The 19,226-nt window shown below is 29.8% G+C and overlaps 2 protein-coding genes across 2 annotated transcripts; one reads left to right on the top strand and one right to left on the bottom strand.

Annotated features, from left to right (window-relative positions):
- Positions 1-446: 446 nt before the first annotated feature.
- Positions 447-3,318, bottom strand: LOC146722246 (uncharacterized). The gene is made up of 3 exons (XM_085485149.1): positions 2,750-3,318; positions 2,222-2,640; positions 447-1,170 (listed from the first exon to the last, which is right to left on the bottom strand). Exons 1-3 carry the CDS (start codon positions 2,799-2,801, stop codon positions 556-558), a joined length of 1,086 nt encoding a protein of 361 aa, XP_085341275.1. The 5' UTR covers positions 2,802-3,318; the 3' UTR covers positions 447-555.
- Positions 3,319-13,391: 10,073 nt separating this feature from the next.
- LOC146722245 (uncharacterized) lies at positions 13,392-17,839 on the top strand. The gene is made up of 2 exons (XM_085485148.1): positions 13,392-13,929; positions 14,676-17,839. The coding sequence occupies exons 1-2, from the start codon at positions 13,583-13,585 to the stop codon at positions 17,653-17,655; spliced, it is 3,327 nt and encodes a 1,108-aa protein (XP_085341274.1). The 5' UTR covers positions 13,392-13,582; the 3' UTR covers positions 17,656-17,839.
- Positions 17,840-19,226: the final 1,387 nt, after the last annotated feature.

Below are 19,226 nucleotides of genomic sequence, written 5' to 3'. Positions count from 1 at the left end.
TAAATAATAATAAATAAATTAAAAAATAAGAAAAAATAATAAAATAAAATAAAATAATAAATAATAAAATAATAAAATAATAAAAAAATAAAATAATAAAAAATAAAATAATAAAATAAAATAAAATAATAAATAGTAAAATAAAATAAAATAATAATTATATATAATATAAGTTGTAGAAATCTATACTTATAGAATAGAATATTGTTGTTTCTCATTGTGTGAGCAGATAGCATGGATGGCATATTATATATATATATATATATATATATATATATATATAATATGCCATCCGTGCTATCTCACACAATGTGAAATAACAATATTCTATTTTATAAGTAGAGATTTCTACAACTTATCTCTCGGCAGGTGTTGTTATAAAATAAAATATTCTTTTATATTTTTTTATTTTGTCAATTTTACAAAATACATTTCATCATACCATATAAAAATAAAAAAAACCTTATACCATATTGTCATCAATTATATATAACTAAAAAAAAAAGTGTGACTAATATGTAATAAAATGAAAAAAAAATATTATAAAATAAAAATCTAGGCAGGCATATATCCTGGTGCTGCCGGCGGTGCGGATATATATCCTGGTGCTGCCTGCGGTGCGGACATGTATCCTGGTGCTGCCGGCGGTGCGGACATGTATCCTGGTGCTGCCGGCGGTGCGGGCACGTATCCTGGTGCTGCCGGCGGTGCGGACATGTATCCTGGTGCTGCCGGCGGTGCGGATATATATCCTGGTGCTGCCGGTGGTGCGGGCACGTATCCTGGTGCTGCCGGCGGTGCGGGCACGTATCCTGGTGCTGCCGGCGGTGCGGACATGTATCCTGGTGCTGCCGGCGGTGCGGGCACGTATCCTGGTGCTGCCGGCGGTGCGAGCACGTATCCTGGTGCTGCCGGCGGTGCATATATATATCCTGGTGCTGCCGGCGGTGCGGATATATATCTTGGTGCTGTCGGCGGTGCATATATATATCCTGGTGCTGTCGGCGGTGCATATATATATCCTGGTGCTGCTGGCGGTATATATCCTGGTGCTGTCGGCGGCGCAAGCACGTATCCTGGTGCTGCAGGAGTATGAAGGCGGCGATCGGCGTATTTTCTTTGACGCGCCCGCTCCTTGTTCACCGCCTTACGTACCGCGGTGTTAATTCGCTGCAAAAAAAAAGAAATTTTATATTTACATATATACATATTTATATACAGGTATGTATAGATATACAGGGTGTCCCAGAATTGGCGAAAAAGTTTATGGCAGATTCCTGGTATCATTTGAAGACGATTTTTTCTGAGTGATATATATATATATATATATATATATATATATATACATATATAGTATATATATATGTTCCTGTCTCTCTGTCTCTTCTTTCTTTTCTACATTCTTTCATACATGCACACGTATATAATAATAAATATTTTCTACACTACATAAATAAAAATAATTACATACATATATACATACATACATGTATGTAATTATTTTTATTTATGTAATGTAAAAAATATTTTTTATTATATACGTGTGCATGTATGAAAAAATGCAATGTAGAAAAGAAAGAAGAGACAGACAAAAACACACAGAGATGTGTGTGTGTGTGTATGTGTGTGTAAATATACATACACAGGGTGTATAAAAAAGATCGGATATATACATACATACATACATACCTATCGTTTTATTTAGCTATGTACCTGTCTATCTATCTATCTATCTATCTATCTATCTATCTATCTATCTATCTGTCCCTCTGTGTTCCTGTCTCTGTCTCTCTGTTTCTTCTCTTTTCTACATTGCATTCTTTCATATCTGCACACGTATATAATAATTTTCAACATTACTTAAATAAAAATAATTACATACATACATACATGAAAATATATATATATATTTATATGTATGTATGTATGTATATATGTATGTATATAATTATTTTTATTATTTAAGTAATGTTGAAAATTATTATATACGTGTGCAGATATGAAAGAATGCAATGTAGAAAAGAGAAGAAACAGAGAGACAGAGACAGGAACACAGAGGGACAGATAGATAGATAGATAGATAGATAGATAGGTAGATCGATAGACAGAGAGGCAGATAGCTAAATAAATCGATAGCAACCTGTGTATATATATATATATATATATATATATATGTGTGTGTGTGTGTGTGTGTGTAAAAAAATATTACATATAATAGTACCTGTCTTACTGTTTGCGCTGGCAGCGGGGTCATCGCCATCCTCGCGTCCGCTGGCAGCGGGGTCATCATCATCCTCGCGTCCGCTGGCAGCGGGGCCATCATCATTCTCGCGTCCGCTGGCAGCGGAGTCATCATCATCCTCGCGTTCGCTAGCAGCGGCGCCGTCGCCGTCCTCGCGTCCGCTAGCAGCGGCGTCGTCGCCGTCCTCGCATCCGCTGGCAGCGGCGTCGTCGCCGTCCTCGCATCCGCTGGCAGCGGCGTCGTCGCTGTCCTCGCATCCGCTGGCGGCGGCGCCGTCGCCGTCCTCGCCTTCGCTGGCAGCGGCGCCGTCGCCGTCCTCGCGTCTGCTGGCAGCGGCGCCGTCGCCGTCTTCGCGTCTACTGTCTTCCTCTTCGGGATGACGTATCCTTCACTTCTTGCTAAAATAGATAAAAAAAATTATTAGATAAAAAAGGGAGGGAGAGAGAGAGAGAGAGAGAGAGAGAGAGAGAGAGAGAGAGAGAGAGAGAGATTATATGAAATACTTACGTCGCGGCATCTTGGTTCCTCTCTCTTTGGCGACGAAAAGTGGACTGCACATCTTCCGAGTTCGTGCGTTGTTGCCGCGCGGCTGATTGTTATTTGTTTGCAAATAAGATATTGCCGCACGGCGCGCGCACACACACACACATATTGAATGTTACTTTTTTTTCTTTCCTGTGTCTTTCGCTTTCACTTTGAAAGATTGCAGGAGAATTTTTTATTTATACAGGGGCGTTCCTAGGGTACTTGGCGCCGGGGTCACCGGGGTGCCACACTAAATTTGCCGCCTCTACTTATATCTTTTTATATTCTTATATATTTCGATTTAAAAGGACTCAATAAAAAAGTTTTTTTAATAAACAATTTTCTAAGAGGTAGGACTTGTTTTTGAAAAAATTTTCATGAGTGTGCCGCCCCCGTGGCGCCCGTGTGCCCTGCACTCTTTGCACACCCGGGTTGGAACGCCCCTGTATTTATATATAATTATATATACATTTATAATTATATATGATTATATATAATTATATATAATAATTATATATAATAATTACATATAATAATTATATATAATCATATATAATTATAAATGTATATAATAAAAAAAAAACATGTTTGATATATTATACAAAAAAAAGTTTTTCTCGGTCTTGAACCCTAGTTCGCACGGTGGTAATCCCACGCTCTAAATTCTAAATTGACGCCACGGGATTCATATTATCAATATAGATTTTTATGACATATTTGAATTAAAAAAAAATAATTTTTAGAAAAAATATTATTCATCCACTTATTTCAAAAAGATAAGATACAAAATAAAACTACTTTTATCTTTTGGAAATAAGTGGATGGTGTATATATTTTTCTATGTAAAGAAACGTAAAACAATTTGTAGTATTATTGGTGCCATATACGATTTATGATATCAATATGGGGTTTTATGAGCTATTTGAATTAAAAATAATTTTTTAGAAAAAATATTATTTATCCACTTATTTCAAAAAGATAAAAGTAGTTTTATTTTGTATTCTTTTTGAAATAAGTGGACGAATTTTTTCTAAAAAATATTTCTTTTTAATTCAAATATAAAAATCCATATTGATATCATAAAACGTATATAGCGCCAATAATACTATAAATTGTTTTACGTTTCGTTACATAGAACAAATATATAAACCATCCACTTATTTCAAAAAGATAAAAGTAGTTTTGTTTTTTATTTTATCTTTTTGAAATAAGTGGATAAATAATATTTTTACTAAAACATTTCTCTTTAATTCAAATATCTCATAAAAATCCATATTGATACAAGAGTCCTGTGGCGCCAATTTAGAGCGTGGGATTATCACCGTGCGAACCAGGGTTCAAGTCCGCGTAGGACATTGCCTTTTTCGCATGATGCGATGGCCGTCGTTGCCAGCGGACGCGAGGATGATGACGGCGATAAATGTCGCTCTCCCCCCCCCCCCCCTGCACCGCCGGCAGCACCAGGATATATATCCGCAGCACCAGGATATATATCCGCAGCACCAGGATATATATATGCAGCATTGCCCGACAGCACCAGGTTAAATAATCCCCGCACAGGGCCCAGGATTTAAATTTTTTTTTTTTTTTTTTTTTTTTAATAAAATAATTTATTCATGAAACTAATAAAATTATAATAAGAATATATAATAAGAATATTTTTAAATTGATCAATGTATTGGTTTAATTTATCGTCATCGAAGAGGAAAGCAGGAAAATCTTCGATTACGTTTATTTGACAATCATAATTAAAAATATTCGAAAAATCATATGCTTTTGTTTTGTAATTGTCAATTTATCTTTGATTGAATTTGCTCGATAAGAAAATTAGTTATATTTAACAATTTTACATTATAAATGTTGATAAAAATTCAAGTTGTGAACTTTGACTTCGGAATCGAGCAAATTCAATGGAAGATAGTATCGACAATTTATCATTTGATCGAATATCTGATTGATAAGAAATAAACATAATCGTAGATTTTCCTTTCCTTCCCCTTTGATGACGCGATAAATTGAACCAATATATTGATCAATTTAAAAAAATTATTCTTATTATATATTCTTATTAGTTTGATAAATAATTATTTTATTCATAAAATAGATTGCAAAAATAAAATCTTGGGCTTTTTTGTACGTGGATATCATTCTAATGCTACGGGCAGTGTGGGCACATTTGAAAATCTATATTTATAATTGTGCAAAAAATATATAATTATATATAATTATATATAGTTGAAAATCTATATTTATAATTGTGCAAAAAATATATAATTATATATTTTTTGCACAATTATAAATATAGATTTTCAAATGTGCCCACACTGCCCGTAGCATTAGAATGATATCCACGTACAAAAAAGCCCAAGATTTTATTTTTGCAATCTATTTTATGAATAAAATAATTATTTATCAAACTAATAAGAATATATAATAAGAATAATTTTTTTAAATTGATCAATATATTGGTTCAATTTATCGCGTCATCAAAGAGGAAGGAAAGGAAAATCTACGATTATGTTTATTTCTTATCAATCAGATATTCGATCAAATGATAAATTGTCGATACTATCTTCCATTGAATTTGCTCGATTCCGAAGTCAAAGTTCACAACTTGAATTTTTATCAACATTTATAATGTAAAATTGTTAAATATAACTAATTTTCTTATCGAGCAAATTCAATCAAAGATAAATTGACAATTACAAAACAAAAGCATATGTAGTTTCGAATATTTGATTGTCAAATAAACGTAATCGAAGATTTTCCTGCTTTCCTCTTCGATGACGATAAATTAAACCAATAGATTGATCAATTTAAAAATATTGTTATTATATATTCTTGTTATAATTTTATTAATTTCATGAATAAATTAGTTTATTCAAAAAAAAAAAATGCAAAAATTTAAGTCCTGGGCCCTGTGCGGGGATTATTAACCTGGTGCTGTCGGGCAATGCTGAATATATATATATATATATATATACGTATGTTACGCGTATGAACGTGTATAGCACCGCGCGACGTGAGTGAGGCGTCGCGCAGTAGATCATATCAACGTATAATACGCGCGGATTACTGTGGTACATACATACTACTGATACCGCGCGAATACGAAAGATCTGACGCGCATTTTTACGTACATAACGAATCGGAATATTTGATAAAAAAAAAATATATATATATATACATATATATATATATATATATATATATATATACACACACATATATATATATATATATATATATATATATATATATACACATATATATATATATTTTTTTTATCAAATATTCCGATTTATTATGTACGTAAAAATGCGCGTCAGATCTTTCGTATTCGCGCGGTATCAGTAGTATGTATGTACCACAGTAATCCGCGCGCATTATACGTTGATATGATCTACTGCGCGACGCCTCACTCACGTCGCGCGGTGTTATACACGTTCATACGCGTAAAAACAAAGCAGCGTATACAACGTATCGTTGTCAAATTTTACATACTATATATTTATTATATATAGTTAGTTTTTTTTAGTGTGTTATTGAGTTTGTGTGTTGTCCACACCATAGAACAAACATATAACGCCAAACATTTGCCTCTTACGAGACATAGAGTTTCCTTCAAGAAGGGCTGGATGTACAGGTAGTTTATTTATAAACATTTTCTATATATCCATACATACACATACATACACACATACATACATACATACATATATATATATATATATATATACATATATATATATATAGATAGATCGATAGGGAAATCGATAGATAGTTGAATAGACAAATACCTAAATAGATAGATTGATAGATAGATATGTATATATATATATATATATATATATATATATCAATCTATCTATTTAGGTATTTGTCTATTGAACTATCTATCGACCTCCCTATCGATCTATCTATCTATCTATCTATCTATCTGTCTCCGTTTCTCAGTCTCTTTGTATTCCTCTCTGTCTTTCTGTCTCTTCTCTCTCAAAATGCACACGTAAAAATAAAAATTTTGTATGATTATAATTGATTATAAAGTTTTAGTAGATAATTCTTTGTAATAAATAAAAATTATTTTTATGAAAATATTTTATAATACTATTATAATCGGAACAGAGCAGTAGTTCGATAAGATATTGAAAGGAATAATTTTATTTGATTATATAGATATTGCATATATACAAGATGTTTTCGTAAAAATGAATAATTTTTCATGGACATATAGAATCCGTTTTTATACAAGTATCGCGATGCGTTATAAAAAAATTTTTATAGGAACTTACAAGAGTATTTTTATTTGTTTTATGTCTACTCGAGATAGCCTGCTAGAAATTATAAATGTTTATTGTGCGCATATAGTAGACAAATATAAATAAATATATAAATTTTATATATACATATAAATACTCACAATATCTATATAATCAAAAATAACATCTATCTCTTTCAATACAATCTTATCTAACTACTGCTCTATTCCGATAATGATAATATTATTATCTGCTCAATGTCGAAAATACTTTCATAAAAATCATTTATTTTTTACAAAAAATTATGTACTTTATAATCAATTATAATTATTACAGATCGGTCTCTCTTTTTATATATATACAGGGTGTCCTGCAACGTAATGTCCACAGTGAAATTTTATTTTCTTGGGATCATTCTAACAATAAGTCAAAAAGTACACGTATGCCCTAAAGTCAATTACAGAGAAAAGACGAAATTGCATATAATAAGATAAATATTATTTATTGAAAATAATAATTTTATTTATTGAACAATAATATTATAGAATTACTTTATAAACTGTGCGATAATATAGATCATAAAGGTGTTTTTCTCGAACTTGTGCGGTAAAATAAGGCATACATTGAATCGTTGAGAAATTCATCTTCAGCACGCTAAACAGCAATCAAAATTTGAATTTTCGTGACTGGCATTACAAAAAATTATTACATGTGTTATTATAGTAAAAAAATGAATAATAAATAAATGTATAAATAATAAACATTAATTTTTGTAATAATAATTAAAAATTATTTTTTAATTATTATTTACACATTTATTTATTATTTATTTTTTACTATGACAACGTATGTAATTATTTTTTGTAATGCCAGTCACGAAAATTCAAATTTTGATTGCTGTTTAGCGTGCTGAAGATGAATTTCTCAACGATTCAATGTATGCCTTATTTTACCACACAAGTTCGAGAAAAACACCTTTATGATCTATATTATCGCACAGTTTATAAAGTAATTCTATAATATTATTGTTCAATAAATAAAATTATTATTTTCAATAAATAATATTTATCTTATTATATGCAATTTCGTCTTTTCTCTGTAATTGACTTTAGGGCATACGTGTACTTTTTGACTTATTGTTAGAATGATCCCAAGAAAATAAAATTTTACTGTGGACATTACGTTGCAGGACACCCTGTATATATATAAAAAGAGAGACCGATCTGTAATAATTATAATTGATTATAAAGTACATAATTTTTTGTAAAAAATAAATGATTTTTATGAAAGTATTTTCGACATTGAGCAGATAATAATATTATCATTATCGGAATAGAGCAGTAGTTAGATAAGATTGTATTGAAAGAGATAGATTTTATTTTTGATTATATAGATATTGTGAGTATTTATATGTATATATAAAATTTATATATTTATTTATATTTGTCTACTATATGCGCACAATAAACATTTATAATTTCTAGCAGGCTATCTCGAGTAGACATAAAACAAATAAAAATACTCTTGTAAGTTCCTATAAAAATTTTTTTATAACGCATCGCGATACTTGTATAAAAACGGATTCTATATGTCCATGAAAAATTATTCACTTTTACGAAAACATCTTGTATATATGCAATATCTATATAATCAAATAAAATTATTCCTTTCAATATCTTATCGAACTACTGCTCTGTTCCGATTATAATAGTATTATAAAATATTTTCATAAAAATAATTTTTATTTATTACAAAGAATTATCTACTAAAACTTTATAATCAATTATAATCATACAAAATTTTTATTTTTACGTGTGCATGTTGAGAGAGAAGAGACAGAAAGACAGAGAGGAATACAAAGAGACTGAGAAACGGAGACAGATAGATAGATAGATAGATAGATAGATCGATAGGGAGGTCGATAGATAGTTCAATAGACAAATACCTAAATAGATAGATTGATATATATATATATATATATATATATATATATATATATATATATCTATCTATCAATCTATCTATTTAGGTATTTGTCTATTGAACTATCTATCGATCTCCCTATCGATCTATCTATCTATATATATATATATATATATATATATATATATGGAGCATTCCACGTGAAAAGGGCCCACCTAAAAATAAACTTTTTAGGATTTAATAAATAATCGTGGAGACTTGTTAGGGTATATATTGTATGAGGTTAAAGCAAAAAAAATAAGGATTATATGCCTCATATCCAAGATATCGAAGGTAGAATGTTTTAAGTAATTTTTCTTTCTTTGACATTTATAGCTAAAATTATAATATATATTGAATTTTTATAGACATGATTTTTTAAGATTTTTCCCGTACTTTCAGATGAAAAAGTTAATTTTAGTGAAAATTTTTTATTACCATAAAAAAAATCATTTTTTTAGTTTGAAGTAAATAAACGGAAAATTATATCCACTTTTAAAAATCTAGAAAAATTCTCAAAAATACTTCAATATATGTAGAATATGATGCCATAAAGGAAATTTTGGGATCGCAATGGGATCTACTCGAAAACGAATATTTTTTTTCAAACAAAATAGGAGTTTCAGACAAATTTCAACTAAAAACTCAATGATGTCAAATTTTTAATTAATCTAATTATTTCATACTACATGAATAATATATTTTTAACAAACAGCTATAAAAAAATAATTTTGAAATTTTTTTATATTTGTTTTTATTTTTTATATTTTTTATATTTTAACATTTTTTAAACTTATTATTTCTTCTTTTTTTGGGGAAATAAATCTTCTTTTTCATCAAAACTAAATTCTTTTAAAATTAAATGATCGTTTGCAGGAATAATTGTATGATATTTTAAGGTACCTGGAATTGTTTTTGCTAAGGTAAATCTTGGCTCCAAAATCTTATTTAATTTATTATGGTTTGTTTTTGAACTGTATAAAATGGTTGTTTCCTTTAGATTATTTTTTGCCCACATGTATTTATACATGTATTTATACTGTATTTATACATGTGGGCAAAAATTAATCTAAAGGAAACAACCATTTTATTCAGTTCAAAAACAAACCATAATAAATTAAATAAGATTTTGGAGCCAAGATTTACCTTAGCAAAAACAATTCCAGGTACCTTAAAATATCATACAATTATTCCTGCAAACGATCATTTAATTTTAAAAGAATTTAGTTTTGATGAAAAAGAAGATTTATTTTCTCAAAAAAAGAAGAAATAATAAGTTTAAAAAATGTTAAAATATAAAAAATATAAAAAATAAAAACAAATATAAAAAAAATTTCAAAATTATTTTTTTATAGCTGTTTGTTAAAAATATATTATTCATGTAGTATGAAATAATTAGATTAATTAAAAATTTGACATCATTGAGTTTTTAGTTGAAATTTGTCTAAAACTCCTATTTTGTTTGAAAAAAATATTCGTTTTCGAGTAGATCCCATTGCGATCCCAAAATTTCCTTTATGGCATCATATTCTACATATATTGAAGTATTTTTGAGAATTTTTCTAGATTTTTAAAAGTGGATATAATTTTCCGTTTATTTACTTCAAACTAAAAAAATGATTTTTTTTATGGTAATAAAAAATTTTCACTAAAATTAACTTTTTCATCTGAAAGTACGGGAAAAATCTTAAAAAATCATGTCTATAAAAATTCAATATATATTATAATTTTAGCTATAAATGTCAAAGAAAGAAAAATTACTTAAAACATTCTACCTTCGATATCTTGGATATGAGGCATATAATCCTTATTTTTTTTTGCTTTAACCTCATACAATATGTACCCTAACAAGTCTCCACGATTATTTAAAAAATCCTAAAAAGTTTATTTTTAGGTGGGCCCTTTTCACGTGGAATGCTCCATATATATATAATATATACACATACATATTGATTTATTTAGCAATCTATCTATCGAACTATCTATCATCTATCGATCAACCTATCTATCTATCTATCTATCTATCGATCTATCTGTCTCTTCTCTCTTTTCTACATTGCATTATTTTATATATGTACACGTATATAATATTTTTTTAAAAATATTGTACATTACAAAAGTAATTAAATTTATAATCTAATAATATATAAAAATCTTTTATGAATATAATGATTACAAAGTTTTAGTAGATAATTTTTTGTAATAAATAAATGATTTATATGATTTATTCTTATCTAACTCTACTGCTCTGTGTGTTTTGATAATAATAGCATTATTATGTATTCAATCTCTAAAATACTTTTATATAAATCATTACAAAGAATTATTTACTTTGTAATCAATTATAATTATTATAGATAGGCCTGTTCATACACATACACACACTCACACACAATATATATATGTGTGTGTATGTGTATGAACAGGCCTATCTATAATAATTATAAATGATTACAAAGTAAATAATTCTTTGTAATGATTTATATAAAAGTATTTTAGAGATTGAATACATAATAATGCTATTATTATCAAAACACACAGAGCAGTAGAGTTAGATAAGAATAAATCATATAAATCATTTATTTATTACAAAAAATTATCTACTAAAACTTTGTAATCATTATATTCTTAAAAGATTTTTATATATTATTAGATTATAAATTTAATTACTTTTGTAATGTACAATATTTTTAAAAAAATATTATATACGTGTACATATATAAAATAATGCAATGTAGAAAAGAGAGAAGAGACAGATAGATGGATAGATAGATAGATAGATAGATAGGTTGATCGATAGATGATAGATAGTTCGATAGATAGATTGCTAAATAAATCAATATGTATGTGTATATATTATATATATATATATATATATATATATATAAGAATAAAGGGGGTATCATTAGAATATCGCAAAAAATTTTTATATATAGATGGAGAAAATCTTGCAAATTTTAAAATCATCTTTATTTTTCGAATGATACAAAGTTTCACTGTGTATATCACGTTGCAGGACATCCTGCGTATATATACACATACATACATACATACATACATACATTTATATATATATATATACATATATATATATATATATATATATATATATATATGTATATGTATATATATGAATGTATGTATGTATGTATGTATGTGTATATATACGCAGGATGTCCTGCAACGTGATATTCACAGTGAAACTTTGTATCATTCGAAAAATAAAGATGATTTTATAATTTGCAAGATTTTCTCCATCTATATATAAAAATTTTTTGCGATATTGTAATGACACTGCCTTCATTCTTATTCAATATTTATGGGGTTCAATTGTTATAAATTTTTTTTACATTATATACATATTTTCTAAAAGTAACAATTTCTGAAATATAAAGCAGTCTCTTGCTTATTTTAAATAGTTGTTAGTAGTAGAAATATTATAGTAATAATAAGTAGTAGTTACAATAGTACAATAGTAATACTAATAGTTATAAAGTTGCAGTAGTAACAAAAAAAAGAAAAATATCTTCTCCCAGAACGATTTGCATGTGCGTTCTGGTTATTAAAAAAAGATATTTTATATCACAGACGATTTATTCGTCTGTTAGTTGCTTTAAAAATATCTTCTCCCAGAACGATTTGCATGTGCGTTCTGGTTATTAAAAAAAGATATTTTATATCAGAGACGATTTATTCGTCTGTTAGTTGCTTCTAAAATATCTTCTCCCAGAACGATTTGCATGTACGTTCTGGTTATTAAAAAAAGATATTTTATATCAGAGACGATTTATTCGTCTGTTAGTTGCTTCTAAAATATCTTCTTCCAGAACGATTTGCATGTGCGTTCTGGTTATTAAAAAAAGATATTTTATATCACAGACGATTTATTCGTCTGTTAGTTGCTTTAAAAATATCTTCTCCCAGAACGATTTGCATGTGCGTTCTGGTTATTAAAAAAAGATATTTTATATCAGAGACGATTTATTCGTCTGTTAGTTGCTTCTAAAATATCTTCTCCCAGAACGATTTGCATGTGCGTTCTGGTTATTAAAAAAAGATATTTTATATCACAGACGATTTATTCGTCTGTTAGTTGCTTTAAAAATATCTTCTCCCAGAACGATTTGCATGTGCGTTCTGGTTATTAAAAAAAGATATTTTATATCACAGACGATTTATTCGTCTGTTAGTTGCTTTAAAAATATCTTCTCCCAGAACGATTTGCATGTGCGTTCTGGTTATTAAAAAAAGATATTTTATATCAGAGACGATTTATTCGTCTGTTAGTTGCTTCTAAAATATCTTCTCCCAAAACGATTTGCATGTGCGTTCTGGAAGATATTTTATGCCAGACTTATTTATTCGTAAACTGCTTCTTTACATCAGATACGGTTTATGTATCCTCTGCTTAGTATAAAAATGAAACATTTATATTGAAACTTTATTGTATAATATAATATAGTTTGAATAAGATATAGATTTATAAACAAGAGACTGCATTTATTTTTCAAAAATCTTTTGATAATTATATAACTGATACATTTAATTTTTTTAACAATATTTTAACATTATTCTTTTTTGCAGGCGACGGATGCTGAAGAAAGAGAGACAAGAGGAAAATGACTCCAGGTATAGCACATCTAAGGATACTAACAATGAATCCATCGATAATCAGAAATCGGCGGAATTGCTATTTGATACAATGGATTCAAAAGTTAGTATCCAATCGTTAGTACCCGCGATGCAATGCCTGGAGTCAAATTCAAATACAGGTACGTGTAGTAAAAATGTCGAACTTTGCGAAGATAACAATCATTTTGTTATCGAAAATAGCCCTCTGGATATAAATAATATCCAGGAAAGCATGCCTCAAGGGCGTCGCATTGTCGACTTTTCTCATATGTGGAATGAACTTCAGAGTTCATTCAATAATCATATGAAAGAAATAGAGTGCCAATTTAAAGATTGGCAAATCATAAAAACTAAAACCGAAGGCCAAGAGGAAAATGACTCTAGGAATAGCACATTAAAAAATACTAGCAATGAATCCATCGATTTTCAAAAATCGGTGGAATTATTCTTTAATACGATGGATTCAAAAGTTAGTATTCAAAAAGTGCAATGCTTAGAGTCAATTTCAAAAACAGATATGTGTAATGAAAATGACGAACTTTGCGAAGATAACAATCATTTTGTTATCAAGAATAGCCCTCTGGATATAAATAATATCCAGGAAAGCATGCCTCAAGGGCGTCGCATTGTCAATTATTCTCATATGTGGAATGAACTCCAGAGATCATTCAATAATCATATGAAAAAAATAGAGTGCCAATTTAAAGATTGGCAAGTCATAAAAACTAAAACCGAAGGCCAAGAGGAAAATGACTCTAGGAATAGCACATTAAAAAATACTAGCAATGAATCCATCGATTTTCAAAAATCGGTGGAATTGGATTTCGATACAATAGATTCTAAAGTTAGTACTCAAAAAGTGCAATGCCTGGAGTCAATTTCTGAAACAGATATTTGTAATGAAGATATCGAACTTTGCGAAGATGATTATTTTGTTATCGAGAAAGGCTCTCTGGATATAAATCGTATCCAGGAAAGCTTGCCTGAAGGCCGTCGCATTGTCGACTTTTCTCATGTATGGAAAGAACTCCAGAGATTATTTAATAATCATATAAAGGAATAGAGTGCCAATTTAAAGATTGGAAACTCATAAAAACTAAAACCGAAAAGTTTAAGACGCATTTTACTTTCAAATGCCAAATGTGCAATACTGAAGCCGAATTCTGGTCAGAACCCAAAGATCCGAAAATATTAAGCATTGATATGGCTGCTGCAATAGGAACTATTACAGTGGGAATTGGCTATGCCCAATTGGAAGAGCTGTGTGCAGCTATGAATATTCAATGTATGTCCGATAAAAGTTATATGCAAAATCGAGATATGTTAGTAGACGAGTTTGAGAAAACAGCCATGGAAAATATGAAAATGGCTGGCCAAACTGAAAAGCAACTGGCTCTCGAAAGGAACGATGTTATAAACGGTATTCCGTACATAACTGTAATAGCTGATGGTAGTTGGAGTAAAAGATCGTACGGCCACGCCTACGATTCTCTTTCCGGTGTTGGTACTTTAATTGGTTACCACACGAAAAAAGTTCTTTTTATCGGTATCCGCAATAAATATTGCACGATATGCGATGTAGCGGAACGAAACAGAATCGAACCAAAAAAGCATAAATGCTATAAAAATTTCGATCGTAACGCAAGCTCCACAAGTATGGAGAGCGATGCCATTGCAGAAGGCTTTAAAAGTAGCCTGGAAATGCATGGATTAATTTTTAGAACAGTTATTGCCGATGGCGATAGCAGCGTCTATCAGGCCATCATTGATAGCAGACCATATCGGGAACAAATGGTGACCGTGAAAAAAATAGAATGCACGAATCATTTGCTTCGCAATCTATGCAAAAAGCTGCAGGCGGTAGCAGGGACAACTCAGCCAAAAATGCATAGAAAGCGCGGTTTTGTCCAGCTACGAAATGTTGTAAAAAACAACATTATGAACATACGAACAGAAGTGATAGAAGCAATTGATTTACGAAATAAACAAGAGCAACCTCACCATGATAAAGCTAGAGAATTACAAAAAGATATATTAAACATTCCTAGTCATATATTTGGTGAACATAAACGATGTAAGGAACGCGGTCGTATATGTGACCTTGATGAAACGAAGAAAAATTATGTACCGTTTCTCAAATTACACGATCTTTACCAAAGAGTAGAAAAGGCTATAATATATTTAAGCGCTTATTCCGACGGTTTGTTGTACAAATACACCAACAATCCTGTAGAGTCGTTCAATTCGATAATCTGCAAAGAAATTGCTGGTAAGCGCATTAATTTTAGTAACCGAGGCTCTTACAATGCTAGAGTTGCGGGGGCAGTTTTGCAATATAATTCGAAACAAGGTCTTACGGAAATGCATAAAAGCATGGATAAAAATGTTCCTCCTACTGTCGAGATTCTGGAAAAGCGACGACAAATTAAAGTTGCAAGAACTAGAGAATCTCGGAAAATTGATGGACGGCAAAAATGTAAAAGCAAGTCAGGAACAGATTGTCATTACGGTCCGCAATCACAAAAACCTGATCTTCTACCCGAGGTTTTTGAACAACTTCTACAAAATCATTTGGAAAAGTTGTTTGAAAATGGGAAAAATTGGAGACAAATTGAACGTAATACAATAGAGCAAAGTGATTCAGATTTGTGGCATTCACTGAGACAGGAACTGTTGACGGCGTCTAATTTTGGAACTGTATGTCGCATGAGACCGACAACGTCTTGCGCCGCAACCGTAAAAAACATTTTATTTCCTCCCTCTATTGATACTGCGGCTATAAAATATGGTCGCGAAATGGAAAAAATTGCGAGAAAAGAATTGGCCGTAACATTAAAAAAAGAGATAAAAATTTGCGGATTATTTATTGATATTAAAAATCCGTGTTTGGGTGCTTCTCCAGACGGACTCATAAATGAAGATGGTCTGGTAGAAATAAAATGTCCTTTATCAGCTGAGCATTTAACAGCGGAAGAGGCCATAAAAATATTGCCCCATTTGAAAGGCATCTTTGATAAGAAAAATCCAGATAAAATGAATCAAAATCACCGATTTTTCTATCAAATTCAAGGCCAGTTAAATATAACGCAGCGAGATTATTGTATTTTCGCTGTGTGGACGCCAAAAAGCTTGAAAATAGTACGTGTTAATAGGGACACTGTATTTTGGAGTAATCAAATGCTGCCCTTTTTAACACGTTTCTATTACCATTGCATGCTTCCGGAAATCTTGGACAGTCGGCATAATCGACATATGCCAATTAGAAATCCAAGCTATATAATAGAAGCTCAACAAGAAGTAGCTAAAAAAAGAAAACAAACGAGTCTTCCACAGTGTAATGTAGAAGATAAAAATATTGCCAAAAAAAAGAAATCAAATATTTCATCAATTGAAGCAACTGCTTTGAATGCAGAACAAGATGATTGCATCGTAGTTAGTTACTCAAAAAATACAGAACTAACAGAATGCGATATGGCAAAGCAAAAAGAATTTTTTGATAATTGGGTTGCTCCTTTTGATTCAGTAAAGGAAAATGTATTACCTTTAGATAGTCAAATAAATGACGAATCATTGGACCGATTTTTGCGCGTCATAAGAGAGAATTCTTGTTTTGAGACACAAAGTGTGCAATATTTGGAATATCCTCATATAATTGAAGCAAGTTGTAACGACAAAAGCTTACAAATTATTGTAGGAAATTGCAGTAATCACTGGCGATGTATTTCTTTTGACGGCACCAAGCTTCGAGTGTACGACAGTCTATCTGGCTGTACATACGAAACATTGAAGGCTAAAGAAATAAATTACATTCATCGCCGTTATCCACAAATAAATAAAAATAATATAATATTTGAAAACGTTCAAACACAACCTGATGGTATATGTTGTGGGATCTTTGCTGCCGCATTTGCTACAACTATAGCTTTAGGAGGAAATTCTTGTAATGAGACATATTCTGCTGATGTTAAACGTATGAGACAACATTTCTTAAAAATTATAGCAGAAAATAAACTGTCACCTTTTCCTAACTAATGAAAATTTATCATTATACTAGAAATGTGTAATTCTAATAAATATTGTTGCAAAAAAGTGTCTAATACAAATGTCTCATTTGCAAAAATCGGAGAGACGAAAAAAATACATATATTATGGTTGCGTTCTCACGGGAATGGGCGATGGAGGGGCCCATTTCATTCTATATATGCATAAAAATGTTTTGTATATTATATAATATTCTGTTATATTATATAAAAATATACAGCTGGTTATTTGAATATATTTGCTATTTTCTCAATTATTGATAAGAGGAGAAAAGCGAATTGTGCGTACTGCATACATTGTAATTTATAGAAAATTACAGGTAATATCAATATACGTACCATACACGTATGCTTATACCATACACAAATGTGTATATGTATTTGTATATATGTATTTCTGCATGCATTTATATATGTAAGAAATATATACATATATATATATGTATATAGATGCATATATCTATGCATAAACATATATATAATATGTACATGGTGATTCAAAAGTCTGGCAATGGCCAATTATCTCCGAAAATAGTGGTCTTATGAAAAAAATACTAAAGGTGTTGACTTTTACCTAGGTGTCAAATTTTGAGATCATTTATAGGTCAACTTAAAATCCTTTATTTTTTATTAGATATTCTTGTAGCTTATCTCGACAGCTTTCCAAAGCATTATAATAAAACATTTTTTCATGAAGTACTTTTTGAATTATAAAGATTTGAAGCAATTGTTTAACATAAAATTATATCTTTGTAAAATATTCAGTTTTACGTTATCATATTTTTTATTTTTATGCACATAATAATGAGACTAATTTGGTGTAAAGAAAATGCACCCAGCAAATACAAAATATTACTGCTATGTTACATGTATATAATACTATATAACGTGCATGTTACATGTAACATATACGGTAATTTCTCACTCATAGATGTAACATTTGTAATATGACATATGTTATTTATATATTGTAATTACATCCCAGATAGCATCGATATTGTAGGATGCCGAAAGATAATCTTTCGCTAAGTCACTATCCTATCTATAATTACAATAAATAATAGAATCCATAAGTGGGAAATTACAACTAACGTGTATGTTACATGTTACATGCACGAATTACGTGTTATATAGCAATTATGTTGTTTGCTGGGCAGTTGCTTCTTGAAAATTACATACGTCTTTTGCAACTGTGTTTTCTTTGCACCTATTGATTGGTCTCATTATTCCGTGCATAAAAAGTATAAATGTATAACGAAAATTGAATGTTTTACAAGATATTGTCAATTTTATAAAAGAATTGTTCACTTCAAACTTTTATAACTCAATAAGTACATCAAAAAATATTTTATTAGTGTTTTGGAAAATTCTCGGGATAAGCTACAAGAATATCTAATAAAAATAGAGGGTTTTGTTTAATAAAAGTTGATCTTGAAATGACCTCTAAATTTGACCCCTACGTCAAAGTAAAGGTCACCATAAAATATCTTATTTTTCCTAGAAACAATTTTTATATATAACAATATAAAATTATATAGAAATATATAAAATTAAACATATAAT

This window comes from Nylanderia fulva, unplaced genomic scaffold, assembly GCF_048542155.1.
Source record: "Nylanderia fulva isolate GAGA-0341 unplaced genomic scaffold, ASM4854215v1 Scaffold343, whole genome shotgun sequence".
Classification (NCBI taxonomy): domain Eukaryota; kingdom Metazoa; phylum Arthropoda; class Insecta; order Hymenoptera; family Formicidae; genus Nylanderia; species Nylanderia fulva.
Note: the sequence above shows the minus strand (reverse complement) of the source record. Positions and strands in the feature narration are given on the sequence as shown.